General features: G+C 39.9%; 1 protein-coding gene across 2 annotated transcripts; it reads left to right on the top strand.

The window, feature by feature from the left end:
* Window positions 1–4,306: 4,306 nt before the first annotated feature.
* im:7147486 (zinc finger protein 112) lies at window positions 4,307–23,130 on the top strand. Of its 2 annotated transcripts, none has more exons than XM_058389628.1 (2): window positions 4,307–4,356; window positions 19,098–23,130. In XM_058389628.1, exons 1-2 carry the CDS (start codon window positions 4,322–4,324, stop codon window positions 22,804–22,806), a joined length of 3,744 nt encoding a protein of 1,247 aa, XP_058245611.1. In that variant the 5' UTR covers window positions 4,307–4,321; the 3' UTR covers window positions 22,807–23,130. The 2 variants fall into 2 exon arrangements, with proteins under 2 accessions (XP_058245611.1, XP_058245619.1); XM_058389636.1 differs by lacking the exon at window positions 4,307–4,356 and adding an exon at window positions 12,662–12,805.
* The last annotated feature ends 191 nt before the right edge of the window (window positions 23,131–23,321 follow it).

Below are 23,321 nucleotides of genomic sequence, written 5' to 3'. Positions count from 1 at the left end.
CCATATATCCATGTATCTTTTTCTAACTAGTTACATGCAAATTAAATAATGTTCTAGTTGGTGTGAAAATTGGCTCTTTACCTGTTATGTGCCGTGATATTTGCTATTAACAGATTAGCCGTGCAATCTAAATTTATTAGCTACAAATGCGCTCCATGAAAAACAACGATCTTTCCTACTGTCTTTAAGTCTCTATGCACATTTAATGAGAGTTATTTGCATTTGGGAACTAAAGTTGTGAGGGTTGAATTGAGTAAATGTCTTCTATGCGCCAGTGACCCATGAAAAAAAGTTTAACTGGAAAATGGAGAAGTTGGAATATAGAATGCCTCTATAAAAAGATTTAAATTATAGAAACATGAGAGAGACAGTAACAGATAAAATAATCTGATATAAAATCATTCCTTATTCACTTCCATGGTTCAAAAGTGTCTGTGAGGAATTGCTACAAGGTTTGCTCTTTCTAGAATTGAATTAGCTTATTCTTTGTGGCCCTAGCTTTATTATTGGGATGAGTTGACATTACAAGGATAAAATGGTACGTTTGCATCAATAAGGGTATTTGGCATAAAATTTGGATAATCCGTAGCAACCCTGAATAGTGAGCAGCCAAAAGGGCAACAATAACAAGAACACAATTATTAACAGTTAGGAATTTGTTGCTATGCTATTTCTCTTCATGTTGCTCCATCAATAGATTGCTGCTAAATTTTCTTTGTTGTAAGCTACAGTATAACTTCACATTTTCAGAGATAGGATCATTTTGGGTTCAGATTCATAAGATGCCAGCTGAAATGGTTTATTAGTTCTGTGTTTTACTGGACACTATTTAAAAAAAAAAAATAATGCATTGTTGTCATTCTTTAAAGTATGAATTTGTACATCCTTAAATGATTGTTTCAGATCTGCCAAACTTGATTAGGGCTCAAACAATTTAAGAACACAAAGTATGCCAGTAGAGTATTTTTTTTTGTCTTTCTTCTTAAAACCGCAGATGGGCCAATTGAAAAGTTTTGTGCTATCTTCGTGACACATTTTACAGAAACGTTTTCTCACTATAGTGAGTCACATTGGGATTTTTTTTTTTTCTTTCAGAGAACCATCTCCTCCTTATTCTACTTACTTTGTGTATATTACAGCATAATCTGTATAGCATTGGTTGGCTATTGGTTTACTGCTGAAGGTACATAATCTCATCAAAGGCTTATCTCAGGTTATAGGACTTTTCTGATACAAGATGATAATTTGATTACAAATCATTACAGTTTGTTACTGGATGACGATTAAAGCAAAAAAGTTTATTTGAAAAAAGTACACATTTCTTATTATATAAAGATGATTTTTATGAATTTGACATTAAAAAAAACAATGAATGGAATGAAGTGATGCTGTAGACTGATGTAACTAGGACCAGCACTGTAAATTCATGCTCCCTGTCAGTGACAGTGTACCAACATGCAGCCTAAAAGGGTGGAGAGAGTAAAAGGGGAAACAGGCTACAGACTGGAAACTGGCATCAAAATGATGAACCGGAGGCCAGGTGACATTGAGGACAAACATGCATGGAATGTACACTTTGCAATCAAGACAAAACACACAAGGGTTTAAATAGGAATATAAATCAAGAATGAACAGAAAATAGGTAAACTTAATTATGAAACAAGAGGAAAACAGGAAATAACAAGACATGGGCAAAGATGGGCCATGAAACAAAACAAAACACATGTTAAAATACATAAACAAAGCAGAGCAGGACATCATGTCAGCCTCAGTATGCATCTCTGCATGGAGTGATGCAGAGATGCATGCTGTGGAACAGGGATTTGAACAAGACCTGAAATAGGAACCAGTATTGGGAGGCCACCATGTCAGCAGAGAACATTGCAACAAGCTCTGGGTGGCTGCACCTTGGCTTGGTAGGCCACCACATTGGCCTTGGTATGGAACAGGGCTTGGATGGCCATCTCGTCAGCCTTGGTACATGGCTTATATGGCTTAGAACAGGACCTGGAATAGGGCATGCAGTATGGCTTGGGAGGTCGCCACATCAGCCTCAACATAGAAAAATGCCTTGGAGGGCAGGCTTGAGAGGCCATCTTGTCAGCCTCAGCATAGAACAGGTCTTAAAAGGTTGCCACATTGGCCTGGAACAGGGCTTGGAACCTAGCTTGGAAGGCCATCACATCAGCCTCAGCATGGAAGGGTTTGGAACAGGGCTTGAAACCTGGCTTGGGAGACCAACCTGTCAGTCTCAATTTGGAACGGTCTTGAAGTGTGCTTTGGACACCTCTTTGTGGATTGTGTCTCTGCTCCCAAAGCGGCAACATGCCAGGTCACTGGTCTGGAAGCAGGTGGAGAGTTGGGGACCATCTTTTTCAGGATTGGACAACTGGAGCCAGGTGCACGACAGGGTCTGTGGCATGGGCAGGGTCTGGCACATGGGTCTGGGACAGGATTTGGGAGGTCTGGGAGGCCTCCATATTGGCATCTACATGCTGCTTGGCTTGGGAGGCTGCCACATCAGCCTCAGTGTGGAATAGGTCTTTGAACAGGACCCAAAACAGGGTTTGGTACCTGGCTTGTGTCAGCCTTTGTGTGGCTCATTCCATAAAGTTCTGGAGACTGTCCTGTCTGCCTTAGGAGAGAGCTCTATCTGCCCCTGGAAAGAGCTCAGTGCTGGGGGCTGCCCCATCTGTCCCTGGAGAGAGCTCTACATTAGAGGCTTCCCTGTTGGCCTTTGGAGAGAGCTCTGTTTTAGAGGCCGCCCTATTGGCCTCTTAATGAAATGGCTGCGTGGCCTCTGGGGAGGGCTCTGTGCTGAAGGCAACCCTAGCTGGCCTCTGGAGATAGCTCTATGCTAGGTGTCACCCTGTTGGCAATTTCATGGAACACGGCTTGGAGCTTATTCCGTTAGGCACTGGCAGTTTCAGAGTGGCCCTGGGCTATTCTTGCCTTCCTGCTTCATCCTTGGGAGGCAAAGTGTTCTGCCAAGATGAGGCTAAGGAACATATTCAGGCTGTGAGGACACAAGTGCAGGAGAGTCTTCTTAATTACACCAAAATTCAGGGTAAATTCAATATATGTTGCAAAAGGCAGGTCAGGAACAGAAAACAGGCTCAGGAAACTAAACTAGGCAGATAAAAATCTCTGGCACAACTAATTACTACTACTAAACAAAAAGATACAGGCTGGACAGGAACTGGCATCAAAACAATGAACAGGCTAGGTGATGTTGAGGACTCACACGAAACATACACTTTGCAATCAAGATAAGACACACACACACACATGGGTTTATATCCAAACTTAAATCATGAATGAAATTGAAAATTTAAATGAATCATAAAACAAGAGAACAGGAAATGACATGACAGGAGTGGAAATAGGGCATAATACAAAACAAAGTAATATGTCAAGTAAATAGACAAAGAACAGAGTGGAACATAAACAGAATACATGCGGAAATGTACTTGTGATACTGGCTGACGTGTGCTATGCGCTTAGCACTAAAGCATGAGGTGGAGATTCATGATACTGCCATTAATACTGTGTCTACACTGTATTATGTCTTAGTTTGTACTGCTGTATTTATAATGTTTTTTGCACCTGAGAGAAAATGTGAAATTGTGTTTTATGTTATTCTGTACTGGGATAATGACTATAAATTTGAATTTAATAGATTCTTTGAATGTCCAATGTCAAGGTCCCAGCTTCAGGCTCAGACCAAACATGTAAAACAATATGCTGCACAGCTGATCTGCACAGGTCTTAAGGAGCCTGGGGCTGATGCCGTCTAGGCCCACATCCTTCCTTACCCTGATCCTCCTTAGGTCCTCACCTGGGCTTCTGTGAGGAGCAGTATGTCGTGGGGAGGGTGGGGGCTGGGTGGGGAATTGGTAGGGGGGATAGGTTTGATGTGTTGTGGGTAGGCTGTGAGGTGAGTGCAGCATGGAGAGAGGTGGGGTTGGAGTAATTTGCTGTTGGAGCAGAGAAGGGGGGTTGCAGCTGCAGGGCAGACTGTGTGGGGACAGGGTTTGGATAGCTGATCAAATATATTAAAGAATACATTCAGGTCATTCACCCACTTCTGATCACCCTCAGCCTGAGAACTGGGCTTATCATGACCAGTAATGGTTTTGAGCCCCTTCCACACCCCGCTGATGTTGTTCTGCTGCAGTTGATCCTCCATCTTCCTCCTGTAGCATGTTTTTCTTTCCCTGATCTTCTTTCTCAATTTTCTCTGTACAGTTTTCAGCTCCTTTTCCTGATCTAAAAACCCTCTTTTTCTCTTTAAGGAGAGCCTTTATATCCTGGTTGATCCATGGCTTGTTATTGGGAAAACACCATACAGTCTTGGTGGGTACCACATTCTCCATGCAGAAGTTGATATAATCTGTAATATAGTCTGTTAAATTGTCAACATGCTCCCCATGTGGATTGCACAGTTCCTCTCACACAGTTGTATTAAAACAGTCTTTCATACAATATACTTAGTGTGTTATTTTAATACCAATTTTTCATTGCTAATTTTTGCTGTACTGATAGTAATAACTACATATGTTCATATACTACACGTTATTCAGGCCATCATTTTGGCTATCATTTTAATCTAATCTATCGATCTAATTTAAGTACACTATTCTCTGCCAAAGTGAACCCCAGAACAAATTAACAGTGTGTAATACTATCCATGTGCTCTTCAATTATTAGTATATATTGTTATATAATACATATTTACAAATAAATTCAAGCATATTTGTGCTAATGTAAGTAAGTATATGGTTAGTATAAAAAGTAACTATATTTAGTATCTATATAAAGAACGTGCTGAATGCAGTTTTACACTTGTCCACTTTGTGGATGCATTTCAGGTATTAGGCAAATCAGAAGTTGAGCCAGGTAAAGGAACTGTGTATGGATTTCTGGGCTTTCAACTGAGGTGAGCTCAGGCATACGAATGCAGTGGTTGAGGCAGGAGTTGAACCAGCGGGTGAATTGTCTGTCTGGCCAGGACAGCTGTGGATTGTGGAACTCATTCCATGCTTGGAGGAGTACACTGAGTGATGCTGTCATCCCTGATGGGACCTGTATCTTCAGTAATTGGAGCAGTAGATCTTTGGCAATGTTGAGGCACTTTAACTTCAGTGACGAAGTTGACCACTGCCCCAGAATCAGCACTGTAAATACTGAGAGCATGCCTGAGTGATAAGAGAAAACATAAATGCAGAATTAGAGACTTGACTGGGATTGACTCACTTCAGTGGGTACACTAAATCTAGCTCATGGCTGTGCTGGTCTTGGTGGACACTGCCAAGTGAGGTGGTCAGCTTGGCTGCAGTAGAAGCAGCAATGCTCTCTGAACTGCTTCTCTCTCACGAATGCCCCAGTTGCATGGGCTTGGTGTCCAACTGGGTCTCAGATGTTGCCCCTTCAACACAAGGAGGGTTAGATGAGTGAATTGAAGGAGAGCTGCTCATCTCAGAATGTGAGTTCAGTGAGGATCATTCCAGGCACTCCCCACTACTATGGTCCAGAATTCCAGCATATAATCGGCCATGCTGCACATGCCCTTGGGCAGGGTGAGCTGTTCACCAGCCTCCTTGCCCTCTGATTTTTTTCAAGTTCAAATACATGAATTTGATGAGTGGTCAAACATGTGACATGGTCAACAGGTCTGTAAACTGCTTGCAGGAAGCCCTCTCCTCACCCCCTCACTCCCAAACAGCAGACATCCACTTCACCACCTTGACAGTGAGTAGGTTGAGAAATCACAATATATTTGGTACTTTAAACATTCCATCAAAATACAAAGAACATTCTGTAAATATACAGAGAACATTGCAGTAAGAAACCTTTGCACTACGAAACCTCATCTGAGAACATTTATTGAGCAGGCATGGGAGGAATGACAGCAGCAGAGGTGGAGGGTAATGCTATAGAAGCAGCAATAGTCTTAGACCACCTGCTGCATCCGTGTGGTGGTGAATTTTGGCAGAACAAAGATAAAAACAGGCAATGGTCAGGTGATCAGGAACCAGGGTATCAAAGGTTGTGCACAAAAACAGTGAGCAAAGCAGGGTCATGAATGTCTTCTTGTCAATGTACTCTATATTGCCAAATTATTGAATTCAGGTGCTTCAATCACTTCCATGGCCACAGGTGTATAAAATCAAGCACCTAGGCATGCAGACTGCTTCTACAAACATTTGTGAAAGAATGAGTCACTCTCAGGGGCTCAGTGAATTCAAGCGTGGTACCGTGATAGGTTGCCACCTGTGCAATAAGTCAATTTGTGAAATTTCCTCACTACTATTCCACAGTCAACTCTTTGTGGTATTATAACAAAATGGAAGCTATTGGGAACAACAGCAGATCAGCCATGAAGTGGATGTCCATGCAAAACCACAGAGCGGGGTCAGCACATGCTGTCACCAACTTTCTGCAGAGTCAATAGCTACAGACTTCCAAACTTCATGTGTCCTTCAGATTAGCTCAAGAACAGGGTGTTGAGAGCTTCATGGAATGGGTTTTCATGGCCAAGCAGCTGTGCAAGTGTCGGATACAGTGGACTCTAGAGTAGTCGAGACATGTTCTCTGGAGTGACTGATCACGCCTCTATGTCTGGCGGTTAAATGGACGAGTCTGGGTTTGGTGGTTGCCAGGAGAATGGTACTTGCATGACTGCATTGTGCCTAGTGTAAGGTTTGATGGAGGGGGGATTATGGTGTGAGGTTGTTTTAACGGGGTTGGGCTTGGCCCCTTAGTTCCAGTGAAAGAAACTCTTAATGCTTTAGCATACCAAGACTTTTTGCACAATTTCATGCTCCCAACTTTTTGGGAACAGTTTGTGGATGGCTCCTTCCTGTTCCAAGATGGCTGGAGTCCTGACTTCAACTCGAAAGAACACTTTTGGGATGAATTTGTGCGGAGACTGCGAACCAGGCCTTCTAGTACAACGTTAGTGCCAGATCTGACAAATGCGTTTCTAGAGGAATGGTCAAACATTACCCATGAACACACTCCTAATCCTTGTGAAAAGCCTTCCCAGAAGAGTTGAAGCTGTTATAGCTGCAAAGGATGGGCCAACTCCATATTAAACTGTACGGATTAAAGAATCGGATGTCATTAAAGTTCATGTGTATGGAAAGGCAGATGCCCAAAGCCCTCATGTAGCACTTTATTAGAACAGTATACTAATAGTGGATAGGGCCTTACAAGATGTTGGAAACATTCATTTGAGTTTCTAGACAATGCTTACAACAATGTATCATGCAATTCCTGCAGACCTTTCAGGTGCACTATCATAGTGCGAATCTCCCTTTCTTCCAAATTATAAAGTTTTCCCATTGGGTTCAGAGCCAGTGGCTGGGCATATTATCATGCTCAGGTAGCTCTTAGATAGATAAATTGTGGCAATGAATGATATAAATTATACAAAGTTTGCTAAGAAAATATTATACCACCAGCAGCAGCCTAGACTGTTGACACAAGGCAGTCTGGATCCATGGCCATTGTTGCCAAATTCTTACCTATTCATCAGTGCAAAAATCAGCAGAAATTGGGGTTCATTAGACCAAGCTACATTTTTGTAGTCTTCAACTGTCCAGTTTGGTAAGCATGAGCATTTTTTCCCAATTCTGATGCAAACATTACTTGAGAGTGCTAGCTCGTATCCGATGATTTTATGCATTGCACTGCTGCTACATAAAGTTGCTGATACATCAAGTGACCATTATCATGGAAAAGAACATTTTTTTCATGACACTATGTTATTGATATGGACAGCAAAAGCAGTCCAAAGCCACATCTTTGAAAATATTCAGAAAAGGCTTGACTAAATAAATAGTTTTCAGTCTAAGTTCTGAACACTAACTGAATGATTGTTCCATTACTTTAGGACTTGTAAGAGAAAACTCTGCCCCCTGCTGTAGCCTTTACTACTTCAGCAACCAAATAGCTTGCACCTTTTGATTGAAGTAGGCATGGTGGATAGTAAAAACACACAATGGTCTTGTGCATTCAATGCTTTATAGTTCTGTAGCAGTATTTTATATTCAGTGCAAAATTTTGACTGGGAGCCAAAGCAGTGTGGATAAGTGCTGCACATGATGAAACAGAAAGCTTACTTCTGGCTGCATGTTCTAATAGTGCAAGCACTTCTGTCTTGTCAGAATTAAGTAGTAGGAAATGAACAATCCCCTGTGATGTCATTCACATGTTCTTTAATTTCACTTTATTAAGCTGGTGTCGCTTTGCTGAAACAGAACCGAGTGTCATCTGCATAACAGTGAAAGTTAATACCATGTTTATAAATAATTGTACCCAGAGGTAGCATATAAAGGAAAAAAAGAAGTGGGCCTAAAACAGAACACATTAAGCAACACCATTTACAAAGAAACACCATTAACAAATGGATAACAATCCTGAGCCAGGAGAGGACTGTTCCCTTAACACCAAAAACATTTTCTAGCATATTTAGGAAAATAGTATGATCAGTGATGGCAAAAGCTGCACAATGGTGTCAAAAGGTCAATCAACACCAGCAAGGTCACACAACCACACAACTGATCAGAGGCCAGTAACAGGTCATTTACCACTTTAATTAGCACTGTCTCTGTGCTATGATGAACCCTAAATTTTGACTGACACATTTCATGAATGCTATTCATGAAGGTATGAGCGTAAATGTTGTGCTCCAACCTTTTCAAAGATCATGGAAGTAAAGGGGAGGGTTGATAATGGCCGATATTTGGACAGCCAACAAGGGTCAAGGTCAGTTTTAATGAGGGGTTTAATAGTTGTTTGTTGATGATTTTGAAAGTGAAACTAGTGAAATTAAATCAAACATTCTAAACAGTGCTCTGATATAATCATATTGTTACCTACAGGGTCAAATTAAATTATCAGGTTTCCAAATTAATTTTGCTTTTGAAATAATTCATTAATTCAAGCCAATGCTGCTGATGTGCATTTTTTGCAGTAGTTTTATTCCAAGTTACAGTTTGCTACAGTATTAAATCAAAATCTATGATTAGTTTTGATTACCTTCAATTATAGTAGGGGGATATGGTGATCTAGCAGCACTAAGGGATTTTCTGTAGGAGGCTTTCCTTCCACATTATTTGAAATCCTACCAATTTCGTTGAAGCCATTTACATTCTAATGCCCTAGTGGTCTGTTTTAAGTTGCACATGTGATATATTTAATATAATAAAATAATTCTATAAAAAAAAATTTTAAGTGAAGCTACAGTATCTAGAGTTTAGTGCAACATTGACAGAAGTATTCAGTCACCTGATAAAGTTCTCTGGGGGCAGATGATTAATCCAATCATGGATGATAACTTTGGGAGACTAGTGATAAACCTCTTTGCGGTAGCAGAGACCTCATGAATTCACCCCATGGTGAGGGCTCTAATGCCAGAGTCAGGAGATTGCTAACTTTGCCTAAGGCTATCATAGACTTGATTAGAAGGTTAATGTATTCTAAATTTTTGTTTACTCCTGCCTTAAGTCTGAACCTGCCCCAGCTTATAGTCGAGGGTTGAGGTGTACCTTCCTGTCCACAGAGATTGTAGAATTGTCATGGATGCTATCTACAATAAACAGTTCTCGGATTAAGTGGCTAAAAACTGTTTATTTTTACATATCTCATCATTCTTAATTTCCCTCAAGAATTTTCTTTTGAGATTTCTTTAATTCTAGCAGCACAAAAAAAACCACTTGCTTTAATTTTTCTGTTCATCATTTAACCAGGCCCCAGTTCAATTTTGAGCTCAAGTTACTGTCTTTGTGAAATTCACATGTACCCCAACCCACCCCAAAAAAAATGCTAGTATTACTAGCACTAATGCATTAGTAAGATCTGCAGCCAACCCCCCCCACCTTGACAGTCATCTGTGACCCTTGTCTGTGGACCACCTGGAATTTGAAAGGCTTTAAAGCTAGTGATCCATGCATTGGTATCCTTCATGCAGCTCCACTGGAGTGGGGTGTGGTCCAAACAAAGGTTGAAAACCCATCCCAGCAGATGGTATCAAAGAGTGAGGAACACCCACTTGATGGCCAGGCACTCTTTCTCAATTGTGCTATACCTCGGCGCTTTTACTGAGAGCTTTCAGCTGATGTACAGCATAGGGCACCCCACCACCACCACCAACTGGGACAACATGGCTCCCAGCCCCCTGTCTGATACATTGGTCTGCAAAACAAATGAGAAAGAGAGAGAAGTTGGGGAATGCAAATTGAGGCCCACTACAAAGAGCAGCCTTAACTTGAGTAATGGCCTGCTGGAAAAGCTCTCTCCTCTGGACCAGGTCTGGTGCTCCCTTTTTAGTGAGGACAGTCAGCGGGCTGGTGACATCCAAATACTTAGAATTAAGTCTACGATAATAGCCAGCCAGACCCAGGAACTGCCTCACCCCCTTTTTTATCTTGGGTCTTGGACACGCTACAATAGCTGTGGTTTTATCATTTTGGGGCTGCACCTGCCCATGACTTAAATGAAAGCCCAGATACTGTACGTCCACCCATCCAATTGCAGCATCCAGCCCCACAGGTGCTGCATATGTTGCCGTCAATCATAACTGAGAATGATGATGTCATCAAGGTAAGCAGCGGCATACACAGTATACAGGTAGAGGATTCTGTCCATGAGTCGCTGAAACATTGAAGTAAGCCAAACAGCATGGAAAAAGATGTTTTTTCACAGGACATGCGGGTCAAGGGGATCTGCCAGTATCCCTTTGTTAAATCCAGTGTGGAATAAGATCAAGTTGCACCTAACCAATTGATTGTTGACTTTTCATAAGTTGGCACAGAACTGGACTGAGTCGTTATTCTTGGGCACCAAGATTAATCACTGTAAACCACTATAAACTCCTCAAATACTTCCATCTCGAGCAGAACCCAAACTACTTTTTTCTTGTCTTCAAGCAAACGGTAGGGGAGGCTGCTTACCACCACCCCTGGGGTGTATAAATGTTGTTCACTATGTGGTTCATGTGACTGGATAGAGGTGAGAACACATCAGAAATTTTTCTTTGCAGTTTAGCAACCTCCATGATTTGGGATGGCGAAAGGTGGTCTCCACAAGGGACTGGAGTGAATGAATTTCCAGCCCTAGCTTCTCTCTCTCAGGAACCACCATCACCAACACCACAAGGACCTCCTCCCTCCATTGTTTGAGAAGGCGCTTAACCTCATAGTCAGCATCCCCAACTTGCCTAGTAAACTCAAAGGGCCCTTGCCACTTCGCGAGTAATTTAGAGCTCAATGTGGGAAATACAACTAATCTTCTGGTGCGAGTTCTCGTAGCTAGGCTCGTACCTCCTCACAGTTTTCCCTCATAACATCTAATATGCCACAAGGTCTACACCCTCCTGTAGAGTAACTCAAATGGGGAAAATCCTGTGGAGGCTTGCTGGACCTCTCAAAATGCAAACAACACTGGTTCAAGCCACTAATCCCAATTGCATGCATCATCGTGAACAAACTTATGAATTATATTTTTGAGTGTTCTATTAATCTGTTCTATGAGACCATACATTTGTGAGTATTAAACGCTCATGAAAAACAATTTAATAAGCAATTTAATTTTTAATTTAATTTAATATTCAATAACCTAATAATTTATAAATGTCATGTGGTGTATGGGACATGAACAAGGTGCCTTGATCAGTCAGGATCTTTCTCGGGATCTCGAATTGTACAATTTCTGCATGTCAGAGGCATGGCTTTCAGATATCACGTTGCATAATCTACTAGAATTAACACAAATCAATATCACCACTCAATATTACTGCTCTGACTTCATCTGGTCAGTGAACACTCTTCATCCTTTTTATTACATGCAAACTTCGCTCTGGCTTTTTTATTGCTGGTCTATGAGTAGCCTTTTATGCCCTGGCCAAGTTGGACTTTAATGGTGGATGTACATAATTTGGTACCTAATATTGCTGTCTTCTTTTCCAGTTTGTTGTTTTCCTGGGGTTCAGTCAAATTAAAGAAATAGGTGGCATCATGAAGAAGGAGGATTATCTAAACACCTCAAACCTCAGGTTTTGGCTGTGTTGCTTTGACGTCCACATGGTATCATGCCAAAAAGCCCTCGCTCTAAAATACAGACAACTGTGCAATTAATTCCTAATTATAACAACTGACCAACGAGAAACTTCCAAAATTGTTACGTCAATCTTTCTGTTTAAAAACCACAATCAAATTGGTATATTTAACCGTCTGACCCACTGTAATTCTAAAATATGGAATTAAAGCTCATATGAAGCTATTTCTAATTTAGTGTTTTATGACATCTGAATTAATCCTAAATGACCTGCCAAATATATTATTGGTAACCTGAAGGAGTTTTGTGCATTTTTGCTTTAGCATTTTGATTGACTTACTTGGAGAATTTATTGAATAATTTCATCATAAAGAAGTGCAAAATTGAAGAGAGAAACACACCACATTCTAGGGCCTCTTCCAGCTTAACCAACTCTTGTGTGACAGTGCTATCATGTAATGTGTTTTGTCAGAAGTCATTCATCAATTTATCTTCTGTAATTGCTTTATCTTTACTTCAGTTATCAGTCACATTTGCCTCTTTATGTGGGTTACTTGGTAGGGCTTTTATTGTGAATACACCTACTTCCGGTTTAAGTCTCGGAACGCCCAGTATAGCTGGTCCTACCATTGCTTACCAAGAAGGCGCACTGCACCGACAATGCGTGGCGATAAGTTAAAACTGACTATTGAATTAACGTGAGGTCCATGGTCACAATGCTTTGCAACCTGGAACGATGACACAAGTAAGTCTTCAATGCTCATAAGCAGTATTTTGTTTTCAAATGCACAAATACTTAGCCAGTCAAGCTAGTTAGCTGGTTCTTGGTTAGTTCCACAAAATGACAGAACACAGATTTTGCTATGTAAGGTGTTGTCTTTTACTGTCAGTGTGTATTTTGCTGATCCCTATTAAGTACTAGATGTGTAGTGATTCTACCAGTGCTCGTTAGAGCCAAATTTGTTTTCTCAGCAAAGACATTTTTGCAGTATGCGCCATCTGTACTAGAAGGCCTACTGCGCAGGCCTGTGGTGAGCTCGCACGCCTGTCTATTATCAATTAGTTATCAAACGGAAAACCCGCTCTGCACGTGATTTCAGATTTATGCATGAGCGTGCAATGCCACTGTACAGGTCAAGAAGGAATTAACCATGAAACAGTTCCCCACCGCCTGTTTCCATAAATCCGATATTCATTCCTTTTGAATGAACACTTTAAATGAATCAAACGAATCGACTCACGTAAGACCGAATCGCTTGTTTTTTCTAGTGCGCGAGCTAACAAGATATATGTGACAAGACACGTGTTCATGTTGCATTCCTTTTGCTTCGTAAGTACTGTAGTAATTCACATGTCGACATGACGTCATTTTCGACCTCTGCGAACTCGACTTAGAAGTGGGGAGAAAAATATGGACGCCTCCATGCTCGCCTTTTGTTAGACCAGCTACCAGTGATCACTGATGTAATAATATCATCTTCAAGCAGAGAACTTTAGAAGTCACTGTTTTAGATTTAACAAGCGAATATGTCTGTATGTTCATGACTCTTTCAGAGGTAAGCAATCATCCTTGTTTATTTCTGATTGAAAATTTCTGATTTGATGTCATTCATTATATCAAGTCCAAAGTAGCATAGTGGTAATTACGCAGTAGTTACTTCCTGTCTATTAATTTGATTGAACCACATTCTCAGAGTTCTAATATTTCTTACAACCCGACTGGTGCATTCAACTGTCTTTGTTTGCCACATAAAATTCCATTTCCAATTTTGAAAGAGTTAGTGGACATGGCAGGTAGTAATATCAGGAGAATCACAAATCATTGTCAGCGATGTGCAGTAAAGTTACTGGTATTTTATAAAGTAGTCCTCTTCTGGGATATATTTCTACTAGAATGATCAACATTTGGCCACGGCTGTGATGAGCTACAGCAGAACCCGCATGCCAATATTCAGTACAGCCACACTCATGCTTGTCCGATATTGCATAATTGACCCACAGCAGTTGCCACTACATGTGTTATATGATGGTTGTACTCAGAAAGTGTATATCCATAAAGACTGTCCCATTCAAATTGCAGCAAAACACAGCTGTCTGATGTACCAGTGATGAGCTTATTTCATTCTCAGTTTTGCCCCCTGGAAAGACTAAAATTATGGCTGAAAGATATAGTTCTGTTTGGCAGATTTTTTTATTATTTTTTGCTGTATAATAAAATAAGGGGTACTCAAGTAAGTTCTTAAGATTATCATTAGGTTTCCGTTAAGCCTAATTGATCGAGTTACTAAGATTTGGATTAAACTCTTATTAAATTTTATTACCAGTCTAAAATATAATACAACCAAACACTGACTACATGACTAATTCATGAACCCCTAAACTAATCTGGTAGCCTTTTATATTTTTTATTAGTGGCATTTTGAGAGGCTCAGTGGAACAAAAAAGTCAAGAAAAAAAAGACCAGGGAGATATTTATTAAAATATTGAATATGAATTTACATAGGGTGATCAGGGCTTTTCATAATGTCCATTTGGTTTTGTGTGCTCACAAAAAATTTGGGAACCTCTGAAAGAATTGTAACAGGATTTTTAAATGTTTCTTGCTTTTTGTCATTTTCAGTATTTCTGAACAACAAAATAGATTGTATAATATGTTAGCATTAAATAACAGTAATGGACTATTAGTTAACAAACCAATATGAAGATCTTCCTTTTCTTAACCTGCATTTTGGCCTTCTGTTCATGTTTTAGGTCAGTAAAAATGGATGAGTGACTTATTTAGTTACGTAAATAGCTGTGTTAGTTTCATACCAAGAAGACCAAGAAGTAACTAGTTTTCAAAAAGCTACATCTATAACCAAGCTACAGCCGAACTACCATTTTGATACTTGCTACTAAGTAAAAGTGGCTAATAAATGTGAGGTTGCTATGTGAAGCAGAGGTAAAACAACTGACATTTTTTATTTTATACCTAATGTATTTTCCAAAAATACATATCCTTTGTAATTGATATGCCATAATAAATAGAGGGTTTGGAAAATACTCCATCAAATTCAGTTTTTCCTTATTTTATTATGTATTCAGGTTAATTAATATGGATTAATCTTACATCAGTTATACATAAAGGCAAGGTGATGACGTGTATTTAGAAATGAAATATGTTTACCAAAATTTTATTTGTGTGTGTTCAGACTGTTGGCCCTCAATAGATAGATAGATAGACAGACAGACTTTACTGATCCCATGACGGAAATTCCTGAAAAATGAACCTTATTTGCTTTGATTAAGTTGAGATAAATCTAGATTTGCCTAAAGCCCATCAGTGTAAAATTCAATTGATTGGGCACAATTTTGAAAGATACACATGCACACATACCTGTTTCTTTAAGGTCCCACAATTCACACTGCATGTAAGACCAAAAGTCCAAGAAATTCTCAGCAATACCATTTTTTGTATGTTTTTTAATGCTTTATTTTTTATGTTGACATAAATTTGGGTAAAGGTATAAAAGCTTTAAAGGTTTGAATATTCCCAGAAGCTCAGTGTGTTCCATTGGTGTGAAATGGAAGAAAATCATTACTCTAGAGTGGGCCATATGGCCAAATTTGGTAACAATTAGATAGGCCTTCAGGGAGGTTCAAAATCTCAAACTAATAGAGCTTCAGACATGCCAGAAGAAGGCCTTTATAGTAACTCTACCATACAAAGGTAGACAGACGCTACTCCTGAGTAAAAGTCAGACACTCAAAGGTCTCTTAGTGCTTGAGGGGAAAAAGTTTATTTGGTCTGATTAGAAAAAATTAAACGTTTTGGCCTAAACTTCAAGCACCATATCTGACAAAACCAGTTACTACTTATCAGCTGGCTAATACCATCCCTATAGTGGAGCATGGTGGTGACAGCATGATGCTATGGAGTGCTTCTCTGTGGCAGGGATGAGGAGATTGGGCAAAGGGAAGAATGAATGCAGCCAAATGCAGAGAGGTCCTTGAATAAAATCTGATTCCGAGTGCACACAGTCTCAGAGGCAACGGTTCAAGTTCTTAGCAAGAAATTATGCAACGTATACAGACACAACTATGCTGAAGTATTTTTATGACAAGCGTTGGGATGTCTTTGAATGGCCCAGAAAAAGCCTAGGTCCAAACCCTGAAGATAGCATTTCAGACACACTCCACCTGAAAGGATCTACCAGGAAGAAAGGATCTGCCCAAATCCAGTTGTGTGTACAGACTCCAGGAGACTTGATTGCTGACATAAAAATAATAAAAACAAAGCGTGTCTATGGGAAATGGATTAATTTTAGTCTTACATTGTCAAACCAGTCTCTGTTTTGACCTATCAGACACACAGCCCAACAAATGTAGGCTATGTGCGAAACAGACAGAATACAAAAGTTTTCTGTCTCTCTAAACAGTTTGGATGATTACATAAGTTGCTGTAATGACCTTTTTTTAAACTGTGTACCTGTAGCTATAAAAAGGGGCTCCCTTTATATAACCCCTAAGAAATACCTAAGCAACTTAGCCAGGACTTCAGAAAGAAAAATAATTGTACTCCACACATCCCAGAAAGTGTCTAATGTATAGCTAAGTCATAAACTTTAGTGGTGTACATGAACACAAAAACCTTGCGATTCACCATTGTAAAACAAGACCATTTAAGGAATTTATGAGAGGATCACTTTGCTTTAATCAACCAACCCTGATACTAATGCAAGGCTTCTTTTTTTTTACCTCCTGCTTTTTTATGTGGTCAAATTACAGTACAAATTACAAATCATGATATGACTGAAAATGTTTAGTGTGAAAGTGAAAGAATTTCCTCAGCACTTCGGTTGCACAAAATTAAACAGGCTGCTCCTTCCCATTTATTGTGGCTCAAGATGTCTGACTGATACACACTGTGAACTCCATGTGAATCAGTTTCGTGGGGATGGTTGATGGCGTCAGGTGTCAGTGGTCCTTGGTAAGAGGAAAGTTGTTAGGGTTAGAATCTTGGGCTATTAAATGGTTTAATATAGGTGAAATATACTTAACGTTTGATATCTTTATTTTTTTTTTTCCTTCGAATTTGAATGATATTCAGTACCTCTCTCTTCCATTATCTCTAAAAGAATCCCCCCCTCCATTAAAAAAAAAAAAAACATGATTTAGGTAGAACAGCTATGGGAACGAGTACATCAGAGGGATAGCTCATGTTGGACGTTTGGGGGACAAAGTAAGCGAGGCCAGATTAACATGGTTTGGACGTGTTCAGAGGGGGGAGAGTGAGTATATTGGTTGGAGAATGTTGGACATGGAGCTGCCAGGGAGGTGGCCATCCCCGAAGGGAAAAGCCGAAAGAAGAAGAGAGGTAGAACAGCTATGGTTTAAAAGCACATACAAAATATTTATTCTGTTTTATTTTTTCCACACTTATCAGGGAAACATTGCTCTCCGTGTGAGCATTCTAAATGCAGCACTTAAGTGGCGATGCTTGAAAAATCATAAACAATTCTTTATAGGATTATTCTACAAACCTATCATTTTTAAGAAATCGGTATGGTAAGGATGTACAGTTAATCAGCTTTCCATAATTATGGATTATTTTTAAATAATCCATAATTATGGAAAGCTGATTAACTGTCATCATTGTTCATGGCATCTCTGATGCTGTTAAGGTTTAACCGGTGTGGTGGTGTTTAAGACCATTATGTTGCTTACTATTTAGGTATGCGATTAAGACCCTGTTTTGCTTGCTTGCTTAGATACACTGGCAGCTATATATTGTTTCCGCCACAACCCAGACTTGCAGGTCAGGTGAATTTGAGAACTGAAACTGCCTATAGATGTGAGTGCAAGTTAGAATGTGTGCATGTTTGTGTGTTATCCATATCTTCTTAAAATGATGGACTGACCATCTGTCCAGGGTGTTTCCTTGTCTACGACCCAAGGAGCTAGGATAGGCTCCAGCATCACCACGACCCTACATACGACAGGCATTGTGCAGAATTGGATGTGTCAAAATGATCACAATACTATGTTTTTTGCCAGAATGAAAGCATTGTTTTCAGCCAGCTTGCACAGCAATATTGAAAGCAATATTTTACTTTGTGTGAAAATTAATTCTAATGCTAATGATTTCAGTAGTGGTTTAGCTAGGGACACTATTGTGGTTGTTCAGAGCAAAGAAGGGAGTTGAGATGCTGATCATAATTTGGTTTGTACAGAACGTTTTAAGTTATCTGTATTAATAATTATTAAATGATGTAAACTTAATCTAAAATGTTATGGACGTCACACAGCACTGAAGCGTCATAACTTCCTAACAATTGCCCGTCGGATTCAAAATCAGCAGTGTTGTCAAAGCGAATGTATTTATTTTTCAGACATTTCTCCACTCTTTTGCAAAATACGTATTGTTTACAAAGTAGAAAAAACATGTTTTAATAGCATGACCTCTCATATAATCCCTCATATGTAGTGGACAAACAATCCTTCTATTACAGTACATTAATGCAACCTAAATGTTCTTTTGTAAAGAACTTCATTTTTAATTGCAAGGTTGACATTTTCTTGGAATTTCTCATATTCTATATTAAATTCTATTAATAGAACACTTTCTCAACGATATTCTTGGTCACTGACCTAGTTTTTCAGGTAGCATTGAATGAGAAGGGTTGTATTCTAATGAAAGTTGATGCTTTAGAGACCAGATTGAGGCAGAGATTCATACAGATGAAGAGCTGGGAGAGCTGGACAGTGTCAAGGATTAAAGGGCTTTTGCACCTGTTCCTACAGCCTGTTACCTAATATTTTTTGTAATACAAGAAACTGTTAATCAATAATGTAAATAGGCCAGTATACTACAAATTTCATACACATAGCTGGCATACTTTGCAGTGTCCTTTGAAAATAATGTTTTGATAATTAAATAATCAAATGCAAAAATAATCACCATACAGAGTTTTTTAAAATTGTAAATTTAAAATGTTTTAATTGCAGTTAAACATTACCTGTTTGATATTGATTTGCTTTCTGTTTTTCTTCTATAGGAAAGCTCCAAGAATTGGCACAACTGAGTATATAACACTCAGTACCAACTTCCTCTGGCATCCCATGATGCTTGGGCTACAGGAAACAAGACCAGCTGGGATGTCCTCTACTAAATCATACAGCTGTGTGGCATGCTCAGCCACGTTTCATGGTTTAGCATCACTCTTGGTACATCAAGCATCTCATGCCAGTGAAGTTTCTAGTCCACTAGGATCTACATCACCTGTTTGCAGTCACTGTGGTGGATTATTTGCAAGCAAAGAACTTCTTGAAACACACCGCTGCATGCTGTTACCCCCTCCTGTAACTCAAGATTTACACATATGTGAATGTGGGGAAGGGTTTCAGGAAATAGGTGCTATTCAGGAGCATAAAAAGATGCACGAAATGAAAACTTCAGATAATGATTCTTGTATAAAAATTGAAGTTATGCGTGATGGCAGCCACTCTGCTCCAGTTTGTCCTTCTGAGAGCTCAACTTCCTGTGGTAATGAGGAGTCACTTCATAAAAACCCAGAGACACTTTCTGAAATTGAGAAAAAAGATTGTATATCTACATCAGATGTAGCTCCTATACAGAATCTCATCTCACGAAGACATCATGATGGGTTGCTACCAACACATGTATCTAGTCCTATGATGTCCACAGAAGCACATAGTGATTCCTTTAAAAATAAAGCTAAGCTTGTGGAAAATGAAAATCTGAGTAGTTCTGACAGTGAAGAATCACCAGCCCAGTCACCAGTAACAAATAGGAAAACTCTTCTTAAAATTCTCGCTTCTGCCTACATGAGCCGTAGACAGCCAGCCCAAATTAATTGGGGCCAAAATAAGAGGGCCCTGCCCCCTCGAAAAGTTTCACCTAGGGCACCTGTACAATCTCCAGAGGCTATGTCAGCATCAAACCCTGAGTGCGCTGTTAATGAGTTAAGACAAAAGGTTGCAAAATATGTCCCCAGTCGAGATGGTTGCCTACTCTCAGACAGGACCTTCTCAAACAAAAGCAGTGTTGTATCTGTGACCAAGTCTTTGTGTCCTGTGGTGGCGCTTGAGACTCGTCAAAAGCTTTACAGGGACAATGTTGAAGGTAGATATCAGTGTGGGATCTGTCGCAGGGTTTTTCAAAACAAGGACAGCTTAATAATGCATCATGCCTTGCATCGGAAGGAAAGGGTAAAATTTTGTCGCCGTTGCCAGCAATTTGTCATCAGTGTAATTTCTGTTCCTGATGGCCATATCTGTTCTGGCTATGCTGAAACAGCCAACTCTTTTCTCGCAAGAATGTATCCACGTAAATTATTCACCTGTCAATTGTGTAAGCGGAGCTATACAAGGCGCCACAGGCTTAAAACGCATAAATGTCAGTGGTTAGCTGCTTCTGCCCGAAAAGATGCTACGTACTACAATATTGGAGGGAGGCCTAATGCAAGAGAACAACACTTGTTGGTGAGGAACTCAACAGGCTATGTAAATGTTGCTGTGAACACCGAGGGTATTAACTCTATCAAGACTGAAGAAAGTGCAGAGTCTCCAGTGGGGGAAAAATTTCAGATGAACACTAACTCATTTAAGTCTGACACGTCGCCCAAAAGTTTCCCACCGTTTCTTCCCAGTAAATCTAAACTTGCATTAGTGGAGTCAAAGGAAAATGTTAATGAAACATTGAAAAGAGAAGAATCCATTAACTCGTCCTCTGAATCTGAAGACAGGGTGGACAGTAACACAGAAGGTGGTGAATTGTTAGAAAGAGGCCAGTGGACTATACCACTGGATGATGCTGAAATTGATGTGCTGACTGATGAAGAAAATTGCAATAATTTAGAGGAGGCAACCAAGGAAAACACTGATGATGAAGTCATTATTTTAGAACCATCTGTTAATTGTGGAACAACAAATTCAACACCTTCAACAAGTAAAGATTTTCAAGTGCATGTTTCTGATAGTGGAATAAGGCGTTTTTCCTGCAACAGATGTCAGAAAAGCTATTCTAGGCGTTTTACGCTAAATCAGCACCTTATGATTTGTAGATCAAGAAAATTAATGGACCCAAATTCGGTGAATATCCTTGGTGTGAAGAAAAGGTTTCCATGTCCCCATTGTGGTTCATCATTTACTCGCAAAGATAATATGAATATGCACCGAAAGAGATGCCAATCCATGAGAGGTACAAAGACCCTGGAGGGAAATGGGATGCTAGAAAAGCAAAATCAAGCTGCCCCGGGAAATATGTTTGTGTTGCCCCCAGTTTCGAAGAGCCCAGTGAGACAGGAGGGCAATAGTAATGCTGGGGGTGGAAGCTGGGGCATTATGTCATTACCGTCTGTGCTCCCTCGAAAAGTGACTTGTGAGTGTGGTGCTAGTTTTAATTGCCCTAGGCTTTTGTTTGAACATCTGCAAATGCATGCACTAGAGTCTTACATTTGTTCCCATTGTGGTGAGAATTTGCAGTCATGGGCTGATTTTGAAGCTCATCAGCAATTACATCTGCCAACTTCAAGGCCAAAAACTGATGACAAAGGGTCACAGCAGCAATCACATATGCAACCTCAGCTTCAACAAGAGCCAAATATTCCGATATCATTGCAGAATTCAAAAGAAGAGACTCAAGCTCAGTTTAAGTCACGTTTCATCCACCGGCGCCTCACAGGGCCATATGTTTGCCACAGGTGTAAAAAGATCTTTAGATTACGCAAGTCTTTGCTACGGCACTTAACACGAAGTTGCAAAGGAGATTCTACAGCTGAAAACAAACACTCTTGTTCCCGCTGTGGCATGACTTTCCAAAACTCTTTAGCCCAAGATATCCACATGCGTGGAAACACTTGTATCCCTGCTTTCAAACCTCTTCGTTGCCCAGTGTGTGTACGTTGGTTTAGCAGCCTTGAAGGACTAAAGAGACACTTGCTGTCACATAGCCAAGAAGAAAGTTTGACTTGTCAGATTTGTGGTTGCAAGTGCTCAAGCCATGCTGCACTGGAAGAACATAAACGCAGTGTCCATAGCACAAACAAGGATTCGGAGTCACCTACTGTTCAGTCAGCACATGTTTCACAAAGCAGCTCATCAGATGCCTTTCGCTGCCAGATATGTCAACGCAGTTACCCAAAACTCCAATCCTTGAAAGACCATCTAAGAAAGGTTCATAGACCAAAACACCTAAACCCAGTCAGCGTTGGCCATTTTGAGTCCAAGGAATTGCACAGCATCGCACAACAAGGCATTGTACAGCACAGTCAGTCTAAACAGTTTCAGTGTCACATTTGTGCTCGCACCTACCAAGATATTCAGTCCTTGAAAAATCACAGGAGGAGGGTTCACCGTATTCTAGGAGGTGGGCTACCACCTTCAAGAGGAACTCTACAGCAAAGTCATTCCAATCCATTCCAGTGTCAAATCTGTTCACGCACCTACCCTGACATAAGGTCACTGAGAAACCACAGGAGGCGAGTTCATCGTATCCTGGGTGGTCTGGGTCTTGAAATATCAAAGGGGATTACTCATCAAAATCAAGGCAGTCTTTTCAAGTGCCAGATTTGCCAGCGCAGTTATCCAGATATAGAAGCACTAAATAACCACAAGAGAAGGGATCATTGCATTTTAAGGGATGTACTTGAGTCAACAAAAATGGATGCCACACACATGGAACAGTCACAGTCAGAAGTTATTCATGTCACAGATCCCAGTGGGGATTTTGAGCCTATTGCGTAACTAATGGTTTATGAGCAATGACATTTAAGTTTATAAATCACACCTACTGTGGGACTTTTTTGTGCACCTAACTTTGTACAATTTCAGTAGAATTAAGAAATGGTTAAAGTAATAGCTTCAAAATAATTTAACTGTAAATATGTTGAATACTTTCTAAGGTTAATATTCCTTAGCTGTTTTAAAATATTACTCATTCAGTTGTTCTCATTTCAGTAGTTGGGTGGTACCACCAGTAGAAATAAGACCCCAGTAGATTTTTTTTTATATAATACTCTCTATTCAATACCAATAGAGACATTCAGCAAAAAAAAAAAAAATCAGAAATATTTCCCAGTTGTGTGGACACTTCCTGATTCTTAAATGTAATTGGTTGCAACCTGTCAGTTGTTTAGTTGGATAAGAGGGGGTGTTCCAGTTTTTAGATTTTACAAGAGATTAAAGATTAAAACTATAACAGCTACAAGTGTGTGACTCTGGTTAAGAGGAAGCATGGCTTCTATGGTTTGTTCTGATGT

Source organism: Hemibagrus wyckioides, linkage group LG01 (genome assembly GCF_019097595.1).
Source record: "Hemibagrus wyckioides isolate EC202008001 linkage group LG01, SWU_Hwy_1.0, whole genome shotgun sequence".
NCBI lineage: Eukaryota > Metazoa > Chordata > Actinopteri > Siluriformes > Bagridae > Hemibagrus > Hemibagrus wyckioides.
Note: the sequence above shows the minus strand (reverse complement) of the source record. Positions and strands in the feature narration are given on the sequence as shown.

Coding starts and splice junctions, on each gene's coding strand:
- im:7147486 (XM_058389628.1), top strand. CDS start 4,322: ATGGCTTGTTATTGGGAAAACACCATACAGTCTTG. Junction 4,357..19,097: donor GAAAACACCATACAGTCTTG/GTGGGTACCACA, acceptor TTTCTTCTATAG/GAAAGCTCCAAGAATTGGCA.